A 20,869-nucleotide genomic window follows, 5' to 3' on the forward strand; every position below is an offset into this window, starting at 1 on the left:
CAGCCTGGGCTAGAGTGAAACCCTACCTCGAAAAACCAAAAAAAAAAAAAAAAAAAAAAAAACAGATGGAAACTTTTCAGCTGCTTTGGGTTGGGTTTGGTTGTCTGAGCAATTTAAAGGGAACTACAACATGCCTCTTTCTCCCATATGTCAGAATCCTGGAGATTACATCGGGCCTGCCACCCAGCAGAGCCCAGAATAATCTCCCCATTTTAAAGTCAGGTGATTAGTAACCATAATTCTTTTAAAAAAATATTTATTGATTTATTTATTTGCAAGCAGAGAGAAGAGAGACAGTCAGAATGAGCATGCCAAGGCCTCCAGCCACTGCAAACTCCAAATGCATGTACCACTTTGTGCATCTGGATTTATGTGAGCACTGGGGAATTGAACCCAGGTCATTAGGTTTTGCATAACCACTGAACCATCCCTCCAGCCTCAGCAACTATAATTTTATCTATAGTCTTCTTGTTTTTTTGCATTGATTCCTGGCTCAGGAGGACTTTATTTTTTGCCTTGTTTCACTTTTACTTGACCATCCACTTTCTTGATGGTGTCTCGGATGGCCTTCTGGTCACCCAGGAACTGGTGAGGCCCAACAGCACGCAGTTTCTTGTCCAACTCCAGCAGAATCAGGACTCCGGTGGGAAGAGTGATGTTGATAATGTCTTCATCAGAGATACCTTCCAGATGTTTCAGGAGGGCTCTGCTGCTATTCCCATGGGCAGATAACATAACGGTTTTCCCCTTTAGCACTTCAGGAGCAATCCTTTCATTCCAGTAGGGAAGGAGTCTTTCCAGAACTTCCTTTAAGCTTTCTGAGCGTGGCAGCTGATCCAAGGCCATGTCACACACTTTGTACCTGCAGTCACTGTAGATTTCATGGTAGTAGGGATGAGACTCCTCAGTGGGAGGCGGGGTCATGTTGTAGCTCCTTCTCCAGACTCTCACTTGCTCTTCACCGTGATTCAAAGCCATTTTCTCCCAGTTGAGGCCAATCAAGGCTCCATAGTGACGCTCATTCAGACGCCAGGAGCTTTCCACAGGCACCTGGTCTTTCAGGATCAACCAGGCTGTGTGGATGGACCGGTTAAGGACAGAGGTGAAGACAAGATCAAACTCAAAATTTAGGGCTTTGAGTTGTCTGCCACAGTTCCAAGCTTCCTCCAAGCCGTCACTGTTGAGTTTCTGATCCACCCAGCTGCAAAATCGGTTCTCTTTATTCCAAGCACCCTCTCCATGTCTTAATATGATAAGCTTGTACTTGGACATACTGGAGGCTGGACGTCCCTGGTGTTTCCAAAGGGGATAATTTCAAGAACAGCAATATACCTGCGGTGAAGCCACCAGCAGCAGCAGCCTCGGATGATGCCTCCCTACCGTCAGCATCCACCTTATCTATAGTCTTAATTCTCCCTTGCCGTATAGTGAAGTGTATTCACAGCACCTGGGGATAGAGACTCAGCCACTTTAAGAGCCATTTTTTTGTTTGTCACAGACTTACAGCTCTGTGGAGGCAGAAAATATGCCTTAGTCATGTTGTATCCTGCTGCCTGGAATGCAATGAGCCCTTGAAAACTGCTTGTCATTTGACCGCACCTTGCCAGTGTCCGTGTGTGTCAGACATAAGGTGCTGCTCTCAGGCTCCTCCAGAAGGCACACTGCTGGCTACCCACCACAGTGGCACAGTGGGCAGGAAATGGTCCCCGCAGCAGTGGGCAGTGCTTCCTGAAGTCCTCCCGCCAGCTGCAGGCTCCTTTCCATCAGCACTGTGTTGGTGAAGATGTTAAGACCGGACAGTGACAGGTGTCTCAGGGTGGGGACCACATCATTTCTGTGCATGTTCCCCAGCGTAGGGTCAGGGTAGGATATAAGTCCCATTGGAGCAGAGAAGCTGAGAGCAAGGTGTCAGTGGGGCACAGGGGAGGGTGAGAGAGCTGGCCACAACAGGTCTCTTTGAAGGCAGGCAATGTTATGCCTGTTAAGCCACTGGAATGACAGGGGACCTTGGACTTGGTCAGGTCAGGCAGGAAGCAAAGCCAGTGCCAACCTGAAATGCAGGGGATGGGTGAGCCTGGGTGCACATGCAGCTAAAGCTGAAGGAACAGGTCAAGAGCCTGCAGGAGAGGAGAAGCACACTTGATCAGTGGTACTCCCACCACACAGGGATTCTGGTATGTTCTCTACTGAGGTGAAGCATGCTTGACCAGAGGTACTTCCCACCACACCCAGGGATTCTGGTACGTTCTCTACTGAGGAGAAGCATGCTTGACCAGAGGTACTCCCCACCACACCCAGGGATTCTGGTATGTTCTCTACTGAGGAGAAGCATGGTTGACCAGAGGTACTCCCCACCACACCCAGGGATTCTGGTATGTTCTATACTGAAGGGAAGCACTCTAGACCAGAGGTACTCCCCACCACACCTAGGGATTCTGGTATGTTCTGTACTGAGGATGGGCTGGGGAGAGCAGAGGCTCTCTGACCACAGATGGTGCCTGTGGCGGGGGAGTAGGGATAGTGTCTCTAAGGGCACCTAACCAGATTTGTGCTGAGGACAGTCAGTCCAACAGGTAAAAGTCACAGCAGACAGAAACCTGAATATGACGGTCACCACCCTTGGGAAGCTCACAGTCTGAGGCAGCAGTCAGATGCTGGGTAGCAAACTCTGATGCATAGCAGTACAGAGACAAAAGCTTTGAAATGGAAGCTTTAGAGAAAAAGAAGAAGAAGGCAATGGAGAGATGGTTTAGTGGTTAAGGTGCCTGCCTGCAAAGCCAACGGACCAAAGTTCAATTCCCCAGGACCCATGTAAGCCAGATGCACAGGTGGCACCAGCATCTGGAGTTTGTAGCACTTGGAGACCCTAGTGTACCCATTTCCCCTCTCTCTCCCTCAAGTAAATAAATATTCTTTAAAAGCATAATAATCTAAACTGGAGAGATGGCTTAGCGGTTAAGGTGTTCACCTGCAAAGCCAAAGGACTCAGGTTCAATTCCCCAGGACCCATGTAAGCCAGATGCACAAGAGGGCACATGCACCTGGAGTTCATTTGTAGTGGCTGGGGGCTCATATTCTCTCTCTTTCCCTGTCTATTTCTCCATCTCAAAGAAAAAGAAAAAGAATAATAATAATCTTGTAATGTCGTTAATCATTTTTTATTTTTTTGATGAGGAGGTAAGGGTCCGAGATAGCACACAATTACTCACGTGTACATGGCTGGTGGCTCCGGTTATGATCTCAGATTTCTTGTCCTGTACAGTTCATGCCTCTAAATGCCACTCTGTTGGAATGAGCTGCTTTTCTCTATTTCTAAGCATAACAGCAGGCATTCAGTAGCACTCGGCAGATACTCCTTAAATGGATGACTCATTTTAAGTAAATTTAATTCTTATTCTCCTTCACTCTGCATGTTTCTATTTTAGCTGGACTTAGTACCCATGGTAGAGTGAGGATACCTTCATGTTTGCTGAAGTAGGGGACTTTCCGATTTCCAGGCTCACTTAATTCCCAAACTGTGAAGTCCTGAAAGACACTGTAACGTTGACATTAAGTGTCCCTTCTCTGGGAGCATGAACGAGCATAGTTAACCTGGCTGTGTTGTGCTTGATCGTGTGAAGAGAGGGAAGGCAATGCGGACTGCTGTGAGCCTGGCTGCTTCTTTCCCTGTGAGTGCTCACAGCGCTGGCTGAGTAACAAATGAGTGGGTCTTGCCTTTGCCCTCAAACTAGTTTGATAATAAGATCTGTGTAGCTCTGGAGCAGGAAGAGATACTGTCCTATGTACTGGGGACCCTCCACATCCAAGGGATGTCCTCGTGTATACAGAGTGCTCCCGTCTCCAAAGAATCTACATCTCAGTTCCAAGAAGCCTTATGACCCTCATAAATACAGCCTCAAAGGAATAAAGCAACCCACCAAGGCTCACACGAGCAGCGGGCCACGCTCCTGAGGTGGTTAGGAGCGTTTCTAACAAACACGGGGGAATCTCACCCGCTCCAGAGCCAGGAGGACAGAAAGCCAGGTCTGCGTCAAGCGAGAGCCCCACGGGGCCAAGAGGAAGCTCGCTGGTGGAAGGGGCGCGCCGGTTCCACTGCAGCCCTGGGTTGTCCCTGCACGTCCAGGGAGACTCACAACAGGCACGTGTACAGCCTTCCACAGAGGACACAGTGACAGGCTCTATGCTAAGCCGCCTGCCAGCTCATGGGGGAGCTGTAGAAAGACGAGACAGGAGATGATCCAGTGGCGAGCATCATCCAGGTAGGTAAGAGCCGAGCACAGTCCCCAAACTGAGGACGGGGTGTTCAGATGTCAACAGCCAAGTGTTTGTCTTGCCTCCGTCACTTCAAGCCGATGGCTGTCAAGGGTACCTCAGAATCAGACAGTGACATTTCAAGTTTTCCATCCAAGTCCTGGCAAACTCACTGAATCAAGTTGGATGTGGTGGCGCCCACCTTTGATCCCAGCACTCGGGAAGCAGAGGTAGGAGGATTGCTGTGAGTTCAAGGCCACCCTGAGACTATATAGTGAATTCCAGATCAGACTGGACTAGAGTGAGACACTACCTCTAAAAACAAAACAAAACCTCACGGAATCAGGGGACAGAGAGATGATTTAGTGGTTACAGCACTTGCTAGAGTGAGACCCTACCTCGAAAAAAATTTTTTAAATTATTTTTTGCCATAAGTGGTAGTATCCACCTTTAATCCTAGCACTCAAGGAGCTACGGTAGGAGGATTTCTGAGTTCTACATCAACCTGGGCTAGAGTAAGACCTTGCTAAAAGAAACAAAAGTAAGCCAGGCATGGTGATGCACGCCTTTAATCCCAGGACTCAGAGGCAGAGGTAGGAGGATTGCCATGAGTTTGAAGTCACCCCGAGACTATATAGTAAATTCCAGATCAGCCTGGGCTAGAACAAGACCCTACCTTGAAAAAACAAAAACAAAAACCATTAAAAAAATCTATTTTCAAAAAAGCCGCCTTGTATTTATATTCATGACTATCCAATTTCCACATGGATCATTAGAGAAAATGCAAATGCTAAAATAACCCCGAGCCTGACATTGGCTTATCCCCTTTGAGCCCTGCTCACAGGACACTGGCAAGGCTCTGAAACTCAGAGCTCTTTGGGCCTGTGGAGCTAGCATTCCTCTGAACTAAATTCATGCTTTGAATCAGGGACAGTCCCCAGATGCCTTGGGTTAGCTTGACCCCTTTGGCATTTTGTTGCAACTCAGGTGGCATATCTGCAGGACGCAGCCACTGAAATGCACCCAAGTGGAGTCCTGGCCCTGCAAGCGAGGATGGGGGAGGGGACTCTTCAGGTTCAGAACAGCAGCCGTCAGAGCATCCTACCAAGCCACTGAGGGCACTGCCAGACCTGGCCTAGCCTCATGATATCCACTTCCTGTTAGCAGAAGAGTGAACGCTTTGCAGTCCTGAGCCCAAAAAGAAGAGTGTACAAGGGAGGTGACGACTAAGGGTCTGAACTTGAAGGGAGACCATCCCTGTGACCCCCGGACTCTAAGCCCTGCTCTTAAGTCTTGCTTCTGCAGCCTCAGGAAGCAACCCCGCCAACCCTGATCTCTGCTCTTTACCACAGGAAAACACCTCTGCTCGTTCTTGGCCACCCTCCAGCACCCTCAGACAAAAATAGCCCAGCATGCCTCCTGCAAGCTCTGCTTTCACTGATGAGAAATGAGCGCCATTTGGTTTACTTTCTCTTCCAGAGAGCAGGAAACTCCTGACAAAAGATACTGTGAGGGTTAGTGAAGGCCAAGGGCTTAAATTTTGAAACCTAAACTATTTGACAGGCCTGTGGAGATGATGACAAAACTTACACTTAAGTCCAGAAACCTCTTACACTCTGTACACTACATTCACCAAACGCGGTGAGACCGTCGCTAGGACTCCTGAGATGCAGGGGAAGTAATCAACAGCAGTTTGCCACTCTGGTACAGCTTTCTAGTGGGTGTGGTGGATCACACCTATAATCCAAGCACTCAGGAGACTGAGGCAGGTGGATTGCCATGAGTTTTATTGTCAGCCTAGTCAGGACAGCCTGGGCTATAGTGTGAGACCCTGTTTCAGAAGAAAAAGAAATCATCCAATCAAGTGTCCCTCCCAGGGAAGAAGCCCTGAGGGGATGTGAGGTGGGTTCCCTGGGGGTGAGGCTGATGAGCTTCAGTCATGCTGGGGGGGGTGGTGAGTGTGGAGTGAGATGTCTTCCAGCCCAGATTTCATGACTCTGATTTTTTAAAAATATTTTATTTATTTGACAGAGAGATAGAGAGAGAGAGAGAGAGACAATGGGTGCACCAGGGCCTCCAGCCACTACAAACAAATTCCAGGCACGTGTTCCACCTGTGCATCTGGCTTACATGAGGAATGGAACCTGGGTCCTTTGGCTTTGCAGGCAAGTGCCTTAACCACTAAGCCATCTCTCCAGCCCATGACTCTGATTTTTTTAAAAATTTTTTATTAACATTTTCCATGATTATAAAATATATCCCATGGTAATTCCCTCCCTCCCCACCCCCACACTTTCCCATTTGAAATTCCATTCTCCATCATATTACCTCCCCATTACAATCATTGTAATTACATATATATAATATCAACCTATTAAGTATCCTCCCCCCTTCCTTTCTCTACCCTTTATGTCTCCTTTTTAACTTACTGGCCTCTGCTACTAAGTATTTTCATTCTCACGCAGAAGCCCAGTCATCTGTAGCTAGGATCCACATATGAGAGAGAACATGTGGCGCTTGGCTTTCTGGGTCTGGGTTACCTCACTTAGTATAATACTTTTCAGGTCCATCCATTTTTCTGCAAATTTCATAACTTCATTTTTCTTTACCACTGAGTAGAACTCCATTGTATAAATGTGCCACATCTTCATTATCCACTCATCTGTTGATGGACATCAAATGGTTCCATTTCCCAGCTGACTCTGATTTTTATCACCATGAATCTGAAGTCTGAGCTGAGCACCTTTTCCAAATACAGCCAGGACAAATGGACTCAGACAGTGCATATTCACATATCACACCCAGTCCTGTTCTGAGGTACGGTGCTGTCGTCCTGAGCATGGCAACCAGCAGGATAAGTCCTAGGAATATTTCTGGATGTTTCTGTCTCTGAGAACCCAGTTGCCATGTCTTCCAGACAGACAAAGCTGCAGCTTATTTTGGGCCTGGCGCATGCTCCCGATCTCTAACTCAGAACGTTCCTCTGAGTAGATGGCATTAACCAGCTGGACACCTCAGATTTGTGTGCCCACTGTCTACACTTAAATATCTATTTGAATTTAATCTGGTCTTGTCCATTTCCATTAACAACAACTCTATCCTTTGGGCCAAACGTTGGCATCATCTGTGGCTCATAGCCTGACTGTCAGAAAAACATGTTGACTTTACCTTCAAAATACATCCAGGGACTGGGAAGATTTCTCAGTGGTTAAGGCACTTGTTTACAAATCCTGCCAGCCCCTGTTACATTCCCAAGCCACCCATGTAAGCTAGTGCCCAAAGCCTGTGGTGTCTATTTGCAGCTGCAAGAGACCCTGGCATCTACCCTCCCCCAGACAACCAATACCATTCTGATAACTTCTTTTTTTAAATTAATTAATTTATTTATTTGAGAGCTACAGACACAGAGAGAAAGACAGGTAGAGGGAGAGAGAGAATGGGCGCGCCAGGGCTTCCAGCCTCTGCAAACGAACTCCAGATGCGTGCGCCCCCTTGTGCATCTGGCTAACGTGGGACCTGGGGAACCAAGCCTCGAACCAGGGTCCTTAGGCTTCACAGGCAAGTGCTAAACTGCTACGCCATCTCTCCAGCCCTCTGATAACCTTTTAACTCAGCTTTCTTCCACCTTCCAAAGTAGGTTCCTATAATAGATAACAATTACGTAGCAGTTAGACATATGCATATGTCAAAACTCACCAAATGGTACACTTAAAACTGGCAAAAGCATATATAAATTATATTACAATAATGCCACTTAAAAAATGAATATCGGGCTGGAGAGATGGCTTAACAGTTAAGCGCTTGCCTGTGCAGCCTAAGGACCCTGGTTTGAGGCTCGGTTCCCCAAGACCCACGTTAGCCAGATGCACAAAGGGGCGCACGCATCTGGAATTCGTTTGCAGTAGCTGGAGACCCTGGCGTGCCCATTCTCTCTCTCTCTCTCTCTTTATCTACCTTTCTCTCTATGTCTGTTGCTTTCAAATACATTTTCAAAAATGAACAAAATTTTTTTTAAATGTCCTGGGCAGGAGAGATGGCTTAGCTGTTATTAAGGTGCTTGCTTGTAAAGCCAAAGGACCCAGGTTCAGTTCCCCAGGACCCATGTAAGCCAGATGCACAAAGGTGGCACATGCATCTAGAGTTTGTTTTCTAGCAGATAGAGGCCTTGGCATACCCATTCTTTCTCTCTCTCTCTTTCTCTCTCTCTCTCCTTCCAAATAAGTAAATTAAATGAGTAAAAATAAAAGTGCTATTCTTTTAAAAAAAAAAAAAATCAGCCAAGCCACAGCTGAATCCACAGAGGAATGGGGAGATGAGCAAGAGCGCTGCTTCCATGCTGAACCTGATAATCAGCACCAGGGTGCAGGAGACATACCCTGAGGACACTTAGCACCTACCAAAGCAGAGATCCAGAGGCTCCCAAGAAGTAGACTTAAAACTCACCCATCACGGCTCAGGGAATTTTGCAGAAGTGGGGGTAGAAAGATTGTAAGAGCCACAGGTTGAGACATCATGTCCAGAGGTGCTCCCTCCCCACAAAAATAACTGACTACTGCTCCCACAACACATAAACTAACCCATGGGGAATACTAGCAACCCTACTTAGGAGTGTCCCCAACAGAATGGGAACAGGGACAAGGGAAAAGATAGTACCAAAACATGATGTATCCATATGAAAAACATCTTGTTAATAATAATAATAATAAACATAAAAAGTAGAAAAGATTAATGTCAGATCACATCATAGCTTTGCTCATGACCATGAAAGATGGTTTCTTATTTCATTCAGAATAAAACCAAAAGTTGTTACAATGGCCTTTAAGATGTCTTTTTATGTTTTTTAGTGTAAAGTGAAAATAGAAAATTTCTTCATGTTCCATTTAAATTCTCTAATAGCTCCTTAGCTTTTTCAACTGGTCTCTTGTTTCATCATTGCTCTAGAAATTACACTATGCTTCCATACCATCATAGCTACATCATTAAGTTGCAGCATTTCCTATAGAAGAAAAGAGATAATATATTTGTATTTGCTCCCTGCCTGGCTCTGTGTCATTATTAATACCTTTTATTATTCCTGCATATGTTATGAACTTCACATATTGTTAATGTTTGCCTAAAAGTCAATTATAGAATTCATAGATTCTTGTTTTATTTAATGACTCATAATCTATTATTTTCATGAAATTTTGGTCTTCAAGTTGTTAAAATCTCTGTAGAAATCCCTTCAAGCTATTTCTCACGTCATTTCAATATACCCCTCTTCATTCTTTCGGCATTTTGCCATTTCTGATAATGGGTTCCAGATTTACCTTATACTCCTCCACCATGCCCTGCAGTCTGCCATTTCTCCAAGCAGACTTGACTCCCCTCTGTGAACACCAATACACAGAAATCAGAATTTAGCTGGTTGTGGTGGAGCACGCCTTTAATCCCAACACTCAGAAGGCAGAGGGAGGAGGATTGCTGTGAGTTTGAGGCCACCGGGAGACTACATAGTGAATTCCAGGTCAGCTTGAGATAGAGTGAGACCCTACCTCAAAAAACAAAAAGGAAAGAAAGAAATCAGAATCTAGGTAGTTACTGCTCACGGTGGTGGTCAGTCATTGCTTCTGGGCACCTGTGCTCTTAGGGAAAAAGCTATGGAATACACAAATGTATGTACATACACACACATACACACAGGCACACATAACCCATGTATCTGTTAAAAACCATGAGTTTGGGCCAGAGAGATGGCTCAATGGTTAAGGTGCTTGCCTGCAAAGCCTAATGACCTGAGTTCAGTTCTCTAGTACCCACTTAAAGCCAGATGTACAAAGTGGCGCATGCATCTGGAGTTCCATTTGCAGTGGCTAGAGGACCTGGCATGCCCATTCTCTCTCTCTTCTGTCTTTCTCATTGCAAATAAGTAAATACTTTAAAAATTCTGCTTTTAAAAACCACGAGTTTCGCCTGGTGTGGTGGCACATGCCTTTAATCCCAGCACTTGGGAGGCAGAGGTAGGAGGGTTACCATGAGTTCAAGGCCAACCTGAGACTACATAGTGAATTCCAGGTCAGTCTGAGCTAGAGTGAGACCCTATCTCAAAAAACAAACAAACAAAACCCATGAGTTTCCTAGGCATGATGGTGCATGCCTTTAATCTCAGCACTTGGGAGGCAAAGATAGGAGGATCACTGTGAATTTGAGGACATGCTGAGACTACATAGTGAATTCCAGGTCAGCCTGGGCTAGAGTGAGACTCTACCTTGAAACCGTACCCCATTCCCACTCCAAAAACCAATCATGAGTTCTTGCCAAAGCATCCAGTTCAGTCCCGGCATTACATATTTACTGCAGCTTCTCTTTATATTTGTGACTTTACCATCCCCAGGACATTTATATACTTGATCAGTCCTCCTGAAGGTGGCCAGTCACTTGGACATCTTTGGGCCAATCCTGGCCCTGCTGCCAAACATGCTGATTGTCATCATGTGCCACTGACCCCTGCTGACTGTACTGGAGCCAACAATGAAGGCCTGAAGAAGGGCTTAGTGACCTTGGCACAGAAGCAGAGGGAGGGCAAAGTGGTTCCAGAGCTGGGAATCTGTAAACCAGATGGAACAGAGAAGAGAGACCTCGGATACTAAGATGCCAGCAGACACGCCCTGGGTACCAGGCAGGAGGCAGAAGAAAATGAGGCCAAGAGGTCCGCTGAGTGGCAGAATGTGGAGAGGTAGAAGTGCTGGAGTCTTGATAAAATGCAAAGAATAATGACGTGGGGCTTCAGCTATCTGAAGGGCCCAGCCATTTCCCAGCTGCTGGCCAAAGCTGATCCTATCTGCACATGAAGCAGGCCACAGCAAGGCCTGGTCCCATCCCAACTCTGTCCAGTGTGTCACTTCCAGGAGAACTGCCACTAAGCAGACATTATTCCAAACAGGGATTACAGGTGCTTCCCCTCCAGTAAATTAAACCTCTCAGAGCAGAGATCAAGGAAGCACATGTATTCTCACACAAGTGGAATATAATACTGGCCCCCAACCAAAAACCATCAGGAAGTCAGACTTCAAGGCAGCCCTCCGTCCTGAAATGACTCCCCAGGATCTGAGAGTGTAGGTATCAAAGAGCAGAGATGGAGCTTGCAGAGTTCCTGAACAGAGAACCTGTGATTGGAGAGCCAGCTGGACTCTGGCTGAATTAGCATCTGAGTAAGCACACAAGCTGGTCTGGTAGATATTTGTTCCCTGGAACTCACACCAGTAGCTCAAGCCATAGGCACGCCAGAACCAAGTGAGGAAACAGTGAATGCATCCATTGCACTGGAAAGGACCTGGCACGGCCTCAGCAGAGGTCCCCCCACCCCGGCCATGCAGCCGTGCCTGAGCTTCCCTCACCTGCTGTGGTGCAGACAGCCTCTGGATTCCAGGAAGAGCATCAAAACCTTCAGTCAGGCCCCGCCTCAGCTGCCCAACACAACAACCACAGCTTAGAGCATCTATTCTCACTCACAGTTTCTTTCTTCCCCAGCATGGAGCTATTCTAGCCAAGCCTTATTTCCCAAGTTGCACTCAAGTCTCTTCCCTTTCCTTCCCTACAGAAGCTTTATTTTATTTATTTATTTATTTTGAGACAGAGCCTTATCTCGTAGTCCATGCTGGCTTGGAACGTACAATGTAACCCAGGCTGATCATGAATTTCCAGTAATTCTCCTGCCTCATCCTCCCAAGAGTTCAGCTTATGGGTATGAACTGCCATGCCTCACTATTCTTTTTTATTTAGTTACTTATTTTAAAATAAAGTCTCAAAATGGCCAAGTAGTGTGGGCCTCACTTTTAATCCTAGTGCTTGAGAGGGAGAGGCAGGAGGATCACGGTAAATTCAAGGCCACCCTGAGCATACATAATGAATGAATGGGCTAGATTGAGACCCTATCTCAAAAAAATAAACAAACAAGCAAGCAACAAGAAAAAGTCTCAATCTGGTCTTGAACTCATGATTTTCCTCCCTTGGCTTCCCAGGCTCTGGGACTACAGGTAAGTACCACCTCACCCAGGCCTTGTCTATAATCTTTCCTCACTTAAATCTTATTATTCTATGCAAAATCTAACAGCTGGAGTTTAATTCCCCAGTACCCAAGTAAAGCCAGATGTACAGAGTGGCATATGCATCTGGAGTTCTTTTGCAGTGGCAGGAATTCCTACCACACCCATTCATTCTCTCTGTGTCTCTCTTTCTCTCTGCTTGCAAATAAATAAGCAAAAATATTTTAAAAGCTTTATTTATAAATAATACAAGACCTATATAAAATTAAAACAATCAGGGCTGGGCGTGGTAGCCCACACCTTTAATCCCAGCACTCGGTAGGCAGAGGTAGGAGGATTGCCATGAGTTCAAGGCCACCCTGAGACTCCATAGTGAATTCCAGGTCACCCTGGGCTAGAGTGAGACCCTACTTTGAAAAATCAAAAAAAAAAAAAAAATTAAAACAATCAGACTTCCAGTTAAGATGACAGCATAGAAGCCATGCCAAAGCAGCCTGAGGGGGGAAATAAGCAGAAATACATCACAATACATCCCTGTGCTGGAAAGGGAAGTGTATAAGGAATTATCAGCCACAGCGGAGAAGCAGGAGAGACCCAGAGTATGCAGCAAACACACAACAGCCAGAATGGGCTCCTGATGGGGCTCTGCTCAGCAGATTGGCCCAGCCTGAGCCACAGGAGCAGAAGCATGGTGAAGGAACTCTGCATTCACACCAGCCTCCTCACAGAGTCAGGAAACCTGAGCACGAGGCCAACAGGAACCAGCTAAGTGGCTCCTGAGGAAGAGGACCACAGGGACCAGTTGGGAAGCTCAGGCACAGCTTCGAGCATGCCACATAGCCTCCCCTCCCCCGACCGCCAGTGCTGGGAACCCCTGGAGATCTGGGGAAGGGAACTACATGGCATCCAGCACAGCTGATCTGAACAGCGGATGCACTGACCCAGCCAGCCTTGCCAGCCAGCCTAGCCAAACCCACAGCATAACAAAGAGGGACACATGTAGGTGAGACTGGAAGCCATTTGAGAAGGTAATGGCCCACTTATGCAAGGTCAATACCTGCCCAAATCCAGGTACATAGGCCTGCACTGGAAGTGCCAATTGCACCTTCCATGTCAGGGCAGGTTATGTGTTAGATTTGATTAATGGTCAGCTTTGTCATTCTTAAACAAGCTGTTTTTAGGGGTGGACTTTGTGGCTTTGACATTCCTGATTGATAGTGCCTTTGACTCTGTCACTCTTGGTGCTAGAGTCTCACTCAGCCTCAGGCTGACCTGGAACCCATTACAAACCAGAAATCTCAGCCTCCCAGTTGACAGGATTGAGGGTGTGGAACAACACACACCCTTAGGGACTTTGACTTTGCTAGATGATCTGTTTGTTTTAATCCCCACTCTTACATAAATACCCCATGCTCATTTTGATTGTGTATATTGCTTAGCTGAATTGCCTGTGTTTTGCTCCACCCAGTCTACTGGAATACTTGCATAGCAGGCAAGCCCTACACCTAGGGTCACTTCTGCTGTTTCTCTGGGAGTCATATAAGGGACATGCCTGGCACCTTAAACTCCTACCCTGAAAATATATAATGCTGGATTTGCATGTCTAAAAACACTGCAGATAACTAGAAAACCCAAATATCAAATGAACTCAAGTTGCAAATTGAAAAAAAAAAAATTATAATACAAGAAACACAAAAAATTATGACAATATAATTCCACCAAAAATTATAAATCCATCAGAAATGAGCTCCAGTAAGACTGATTTAGATGAAATGCCTGAAAAAGAATTCAAAAGAATGATTACATCTATGTTAAAAGAAGTTAAAGAAGAAAACAAACTCCTAAAGGAACCCCAAGAGAACACAGGAAATGTGTTCTTAATGAAATAAGGTGGTCAATATAAGACATGAATAAAGAAATAGAAATAATGAAAAATACCAATCAGAAATACTAGAAAGGGAAAACAGAATAAGTCAAATAGAATACTCTGTAGAGGGCTGGGGAGATGGCTTTGTGGTTAAGCGCTTGCCTATGAAGCCTAAGGACCCCAGTTTGAGGCTCGGTTCCCCAGGTCCCACGTTAGCCAGATGCACAAGGGGGCGCACGCGACTGGAGTTCGTTTGCAGAGGCTGGAAGCCCTGGCGCGCCCATTCTCTCTTTCTCCCTCTATCTGTTTTTTTCTCTGTGTCTGTCGCTCTCAAATAAATAAATAAATAAATTTAAAAAAAAAGAATACTCTGTAGAAAATCTCACCAGTAGAATGGATGAAGGAGAGGACAGAATATCTAAACTAGAAGACCAGGTGGCAGATCTAATACAGTCCAACAAAGAGAAATAAAAACTAATAGGAAGGCATGAATGGGAATTTCATGATATTCAGGACACTGAAGAGATCAAACAATTCAGAGTATAGTAGGAGAACTTCACTCCAAAGGCATAGTAGGTATTTTCAACAAAATCATAGAATAAAATTTCCTCCAAATAGGGAACTGGATACCATCACAGTTACAGGAAGCCTTTGAATACAAAACAGACAAAACCAGGGAAGAATCTCTCCTTGCCATATTATAATTAAACTACTAAACACACAAACCAAAGAAAATATATTGAAAGCAGTAAGAGAGAAACATCCAAGTCACATTCAAAGGCAAACCCATCAGGATCACAGCAGATTACTCAACACAAACTTTAAAGGCCAGAAGAGCTTGGAATGAAGTATTCCAAGTTCTGAAAGATAACTTCAACCAAGATTACTATATCCAGCAAAGCTGTCCTTCATGATTGATAGAGAAATAAGGATATTCCACATCAAAACAGGCTAAAGGAACATATGACCACTAAGACAACTCTATAGAAGATATTTGAGGGATCCTCCATGCTGAAGAGAAAGGAAAGCACACACATGAGGGAACAGGAAAAAATAAACCATGCTCAAATCATACTTAATACAAGAAAGTTAAAGGACACTTGGGAGGCATAGGTAGGAGGGTCACCGTGAGTTCGAGGCCACCCTGAGACTACATAGTGAATTTCAGGTCACCCTGAGTTAGAGAGAGACCCTACCTCGAAAACAAACAAACAACAACAAAAAAAAACCAGAAGAAGCCGGGCGTGGTGGCGCACGCCTTTAATCCCAGCACTCGGGAGGCAGAGGTAGGAGGATCGCCGTGAGTTCGAGGCCACCCTGAGACTCCATAGTGAAGTCCAGGTCAGCCTGGACCAGAGTGAGACCCTACCTCAGAAAAAAAAGAAAAGAAAAAAAAGAAGAATGACAAGAATAAATGCCACCTCTCAATAATAACTCTTAATATTAATGGCCTCAATGCCCCAAACAAAAGACACAGGCTTTCAGACTGGATTAAAAGGCAGGATCCAGCTAGGTTAGTGATTAAAGTGCTTGCCTACAAAGCCTAAGGACCCAACTTTGATTCTCCAGTATCTATGTAATGCTAGATGTACAAGGTGTTGCATCCATTTGAAGTTCATCTGCAGCTGGAGGCCCTGGTGTGCTCTCTCTCTCTCTCTCTCTCTCTCTCTCTCTCTCTTTCTCTCTCTCTCTCCATCTCCCAAATAAATAAATATTTTTTTAAGGCAGGATACTTCTGTTTGTTGCCACCAAGAAACGTGCCATTCCATAAAAGACAGACACTATCTTAAGGTGAAAGAATTGGTGGACTATAGTATTTCAAGCAAGTGGGTCTATAAAATAAGAAGGTGTTGCTCTCCTAATATCTGACAGGATAGACTTCAAACCTACATTAGTGAGGAAAGATAAAGAAGGTCACTTTGTACTGATTTAAGGAAAAATTCAACAGGAAGACATTACAATTCTAAACATATATGCACCTAACATGGGTGTTCCTAATTTCAACAAACACTAGTAGACTTAAGGCCTCAGGTAACACCAAGCACAGTTGTAGAGGGTGACTTCAATTCAATACTGAATTCTCAGGCTGGAGAGATAGCTTAACTTTTAAGGCCTATAAAGCCAAAAGACCTTGGTTTGATTCCCCAGGATCCATGTAAGCCAAATACGCAAGGGGGCACATGCATCTAGAGTTTGTTTGCAGTGGCTGGAGGCCCTGGCATGCCCATTCTTTATCTCCTTCACTCTCTCTCAAATAAATAAATAAAAATAAAGTAAATGAAAAGAAAAGGCTACAATTTTATTTATTTATTTTTTTTGGGTTTCTTGAGGTAGGGTTTCACTCTGGACCAGGCTGACCTGGAATTAACTCTGTAGTCTCAGGGTGGCCTTGAACTCATGGCAATCCTCCTACCTCTGCCTCCTGAGTGCTGGGATTAAAGATGTGCACCACCATGCCCGGCTTACAATTTATTTTTTAAAAATACTGCATTCTCATTAATGGGCAGATCATACCAGGAAAACATAAACAGAGAAACCTCTGGATTAAATGATATTATAGAGCAAATGGACATACCAGATATCTGCAGAACATTCCATCCAAATGCTGCAGAATACACATTCTTTTCAACACCACATGGAACATTCTCTAAAATAGACCATGTATTAGGACACAAAGAAAATCTTAACAAATACAGAAAAATTGAAATAATAATTCCTTATACTCCATCTGATCACAATGGGATTAAACTAAAAATATATAGGAAGAAAAACTATAGGGTATACACAAAATCATGGAAACTAAATAGTGTGGTACTGAATGATGAATGGGCCACTGAATAAATCAAAAAAGAAATAAAAAAATTCATAGAATCAAATGGTAGTTAGAACACAACATACCAAGACCTTTGAGATAATGAAGGCAATCCTAAGAGGAAAATTTATAGCTTTAAGTACCCATATTAAGAAATTAGAAAGGTCACAAGTAAATAACTTAATGTTTCACCTTAAGGCCTTGGAAAAAGAAGAACAAGGCAAACCAGAAAGCACTAGATGGGACAAAATAGTAAAGAGTAGGGCAGAAATTGATGAAATGGAAGCAAAAAAAATAGTAATCAGTGAAACAAAGAGTTGGTTCTTTGAAAAGATAAACAAGATTGATAAACCCTTAGCAAATCTGACCAAAAGAAAGAGAGAAGAGACACAAATTAACAAATTAGAGATGAAAAAGGCACCATTACAACAGATACAAAAAAAATTCAGAAAAACATAAGGATATACTTTAAAATATATATTTTATTTATATGAGAGAGAGAGGGAGAATAGGTGCACCAAGGCTTCCAGCCACTGTAAACAAACTCCAGGTGCATGTGCCACCTTGTGCATCTGGCTTACATGGGTACTGGGGAATCAAACCTGGGTCCTTAGGCTTCCCAGACAAGTACCTTAACCATTAAGCCATCTCTCTAGCCTGGATATACTTTAAGAACATACACTCCACTGTTTGAAAATCTGAAAGAAATGGATGATTTTCTATATTTATATACCTACTAAAATTAAATCAAGTTGAGATAAACCATTTAAACAGACCTACAACAACTATGGAGATCAAAGCAGTTATTTAAAAAAATCATTATTAAAAAAAAAAAAATCTCCCAACTAAAAAAAGTCCAGGCCCAGATAGATTCACAGGTGAATTTTACCAGACCTTTGGGGAAGAACTAACACCATTGCTTCTTAAACTTTTCCATAAAATAGAAAAAGAAGGAATCTTTCCAAACTCCTATGAAGCCAACATCCAAAACCAGGCAAAGATAGAACAAAAAAGGAAAATTACAGAGCAATCTCCCTCATGAACATAGATGCAAAAATTCTCAACAAAATATTGGCAAACAGAATACAAGAATTTATCAGAAAGATCATTCACCCTGACCAAGTAAGCTGTATCCCAGAAATGCAGGGATGGTTCAACATAAGCAAATCGATAAATGTAATACATTATATTAATGGACTGAAGGACAAAAATCACATGATAATCTCATTAGTTGCAGAAAAAGCATTCAACAAAATTCAACATCCCTTCATGATAAAAGTCTTACAGAGACTGGGACTAGAAGGAACATATCTCAACATAATAAAGGCTATTTTTGACAAGCGTACAACCAACATAATACTAAATGGGGAAAAAAATTGAAGTTTTCTACTAAAATCAGGAGTAAGACAAGGGTGTCTACTGACCCCACTTTTACTTAATATATTATTAGAAGTCTTAACTATAGCAATAAGGCAAGAGATACACATAAAAGGAATATAAATTGGAAAGGAAGAGATCAAGCTAGAGCTGAGCTGAAAACCTCCCCTCTGTAGACCAGCTGACAGAAAGCTAGAAAACGTTGTGCTGCATACAGCCCTATAAGAGAGGTCATCAGCAGTAATAAACAATGGTGAACACTGCAAGACTTAAGTTGTGCCAGCCAGGCCAAATGAGCCAGCAGGTGCAATAGTGGCATGTCTTTTATGGGGGAAACCAACCACTCTCTAATTGGATTGGAGGCTCACTCCACCAGAGGGAATACATGCCTGGACTGAAAATCTAGTCAAAAGCCTATGGTGAGGGAGGTCAAGAGCCCTAAGAATGTAACTCCTTCTGCTCTCTGGCTAAATGCATATATTATGCTTATTAAACTGCCCTATAAGAACCTCTCTTAATGTTCATACCCATATATTAATGCTACTTTCACTTTTGGTTAGAGAAGCTTCTCTTTTCAGATGGATGGACCTCTGGAATAATTCAAAAGGCACCATAGTGCTGAAAAGAAGTGACAGAGGAGTGCTTAGCACTGAAACATCTCTATCACACTTTCCAAGGCTTAGGGTCCATTGTGGAAGAGGTGTGGAAAGAATGTAAGAGCCAAAAGAAGGGAAGGACTCCTTATGATGCAACTGTCCAGACAGAAATTGGCCTCGATATCCATGACCTCACAGTGCCTGGCACTACCTGCACAAGACCCTCATAATAGGAGGAAAAGAACATGACATCAAAATAAAAGAAGGACTAATTGAGAGGGAGGGGGATATGATGAGGGGTGGATTTGTGAAGGGGAAAGTGGGGAGGGGTGGAAATTATCATGGCTTACTGCTTATAATTATAGTAGTTGTCAATAAAAAAGTTAAAAACAACATAAAAACAATCATAGAGGGACTGGAGAGATGGCTTAGCAGCTAAGTGCTTGCCTGTGAAGCCTAAGGACCTCGGTTCCAGGCTCCATTCCCCAGTACCCACGTAAACCAGATGCACCAGGTAGTGCATGCATCTGGAGTTCCTTTGCAATGGCTGGAGGCCCTGATGTGCTTTCTCTCTCTCTCTCTCTCTCTTTCTCTATCTGTCACTCTGAAATAAATAACTAAAAATAAGCCGGACGTGGTGGTGCACACCTTTAATCCCAGCACTTGAGAAGCAGAAGTAGGAGGATCACCATGAGTTTGAGGCCACCCTGAGACTACACGATGAATTCCAGGTCAGCCTGAGCTAGAGTGAGACTCTATCTTGAAAAACCAAAAACATAAAAATAAAGTTAAAAAATTATAGAAATAAGGGAAAAAGGAAACTCACTTGAAACCCTACAACCCTAAGATACCCCATTCTTCCTCCCCAAGGTATTTTCAATACCCAGAGCATCTTGGGAAATCCTTTCAACCACCTTTTTACTTCATTTTTATTTTTATTTTCTTCAAGGTAGGGTCTCACTCTAGCCCAGGCTGACCTGGAATTTATCGTGTAGTCTCTCAGGGTGGCCTCAAACTCATGGTGATCCTCCTACCTCTGCCTCCTGAGTACTGGGATTAAAGACATGCACCACCACACCCGGCTTGTTTTTGTTTTTAGAAGTAGGGTCTCACTCTCTAGCCTAGGCTGACCTGGAATTCACTATGTAGCCTCAAGCTGGCCTCAAACTCAATGATTTTCCTACCTCTTTGGCTCTTACATTCTTCCACATTAGACCCTGAGCCTTGGAAGGTGTGATACAGATATTGAAGTACTGAGCACTGCGGTCATTTCTTTCCATCACCATGATACCTTCTGAGTTGTCCCATGGTCACTGCCATTTGAAAAGAGAAGATTCTCAACCAAAAGTGAGAATAGCATTAATATAAGGGTATGAACATTAACAGAAGTGCTTACTGGGCAGTTTGATAAGCATAATATATACATTTAGCCAGACAGCAGCAGACGTTACACCCCTAGGGTTTATGACTCCCCCTGTTTTAAGTTTTCACTATCAGGGATGTATTCCCTTCCCATGGAGCCAGCCTCCCGTCCAATTAGAGGGCAGTTGGTTTCCCCCGTAACAGATGTGCCACTATTGCACCCTTTGGCTCATTTGGCCTGGCTGGCCAATTATAAGGCTTGCAGTGTCCACTGATGAGAATCTTCACTGGTGACTTCTCTTTCTCCCATTGAACTGCATGCAGAATGACTTCTTCCTGCTTTCTGGCAGCTGGTCTACATGGAGGAGGTTATCAGCTCAGTTCCAGCAAGATTTCTAAGTGGCCTTGCAGCCCAAGTACCACATCAGATACTATTTATGTCAATCAAACATTTGAACATGAACTTTATCCTTTGCTGAGTTCACACATCACTGGGTAGCTTGAGGTAGGGAATGGAGAATGTATGTAACTGTGAACAAGGGAGATCACCATGTCATTTCATGTTTAGTGAGACATGTTC

The 20,869-nt window shown here is 44.1% G+C and overlaps 1 protein-coding gene across 1 annotated transcript; it reads right to left on the bottom strand.

The window, feature by feature from the left end:
* Window positions 1-504: 504 nt before the first annotated feature.
* Window positions 505-1,338, bottom strand: LOC101617678 (bisphosphoglycerate mutase-like). The gene has a single exon (XM_012951891.2). It carries the CDS (start codon window positions 1,270-1,272, stop codon window positions 505-507), a length of 768 nt encoding a protein of 255 aa, XP_012807345.2. The 5' UTR covers window positions 1,273-1,338.
* Between the last annotated feature and the right edge of the window lie 19,531 nt (window positions 1,339-20,869).

This window comes from Jaculus jaculus, chromosome 1, assembly GCF_020740685.1.
Source record: "Jaculus jaculus isolate mJacJac1 chromosome 1, mJacJac1.mat.Y.cur, whole genome shotgun sequence".
NCBI lineage: Eukaryota > Metazoa > Chordata > Mammalia > Rodentia > Dipodidae > Jaculus > Jaculus jaculus.

Coding starts and splice junctions, on each gene's coding strand:
- LOC101617678 (XM_012951891.2), bottom strand. CDS start 1,272: ATGTCCAAGTACAAGCTTATCATATTAAGACATGGAGAGGGTGCTTGG.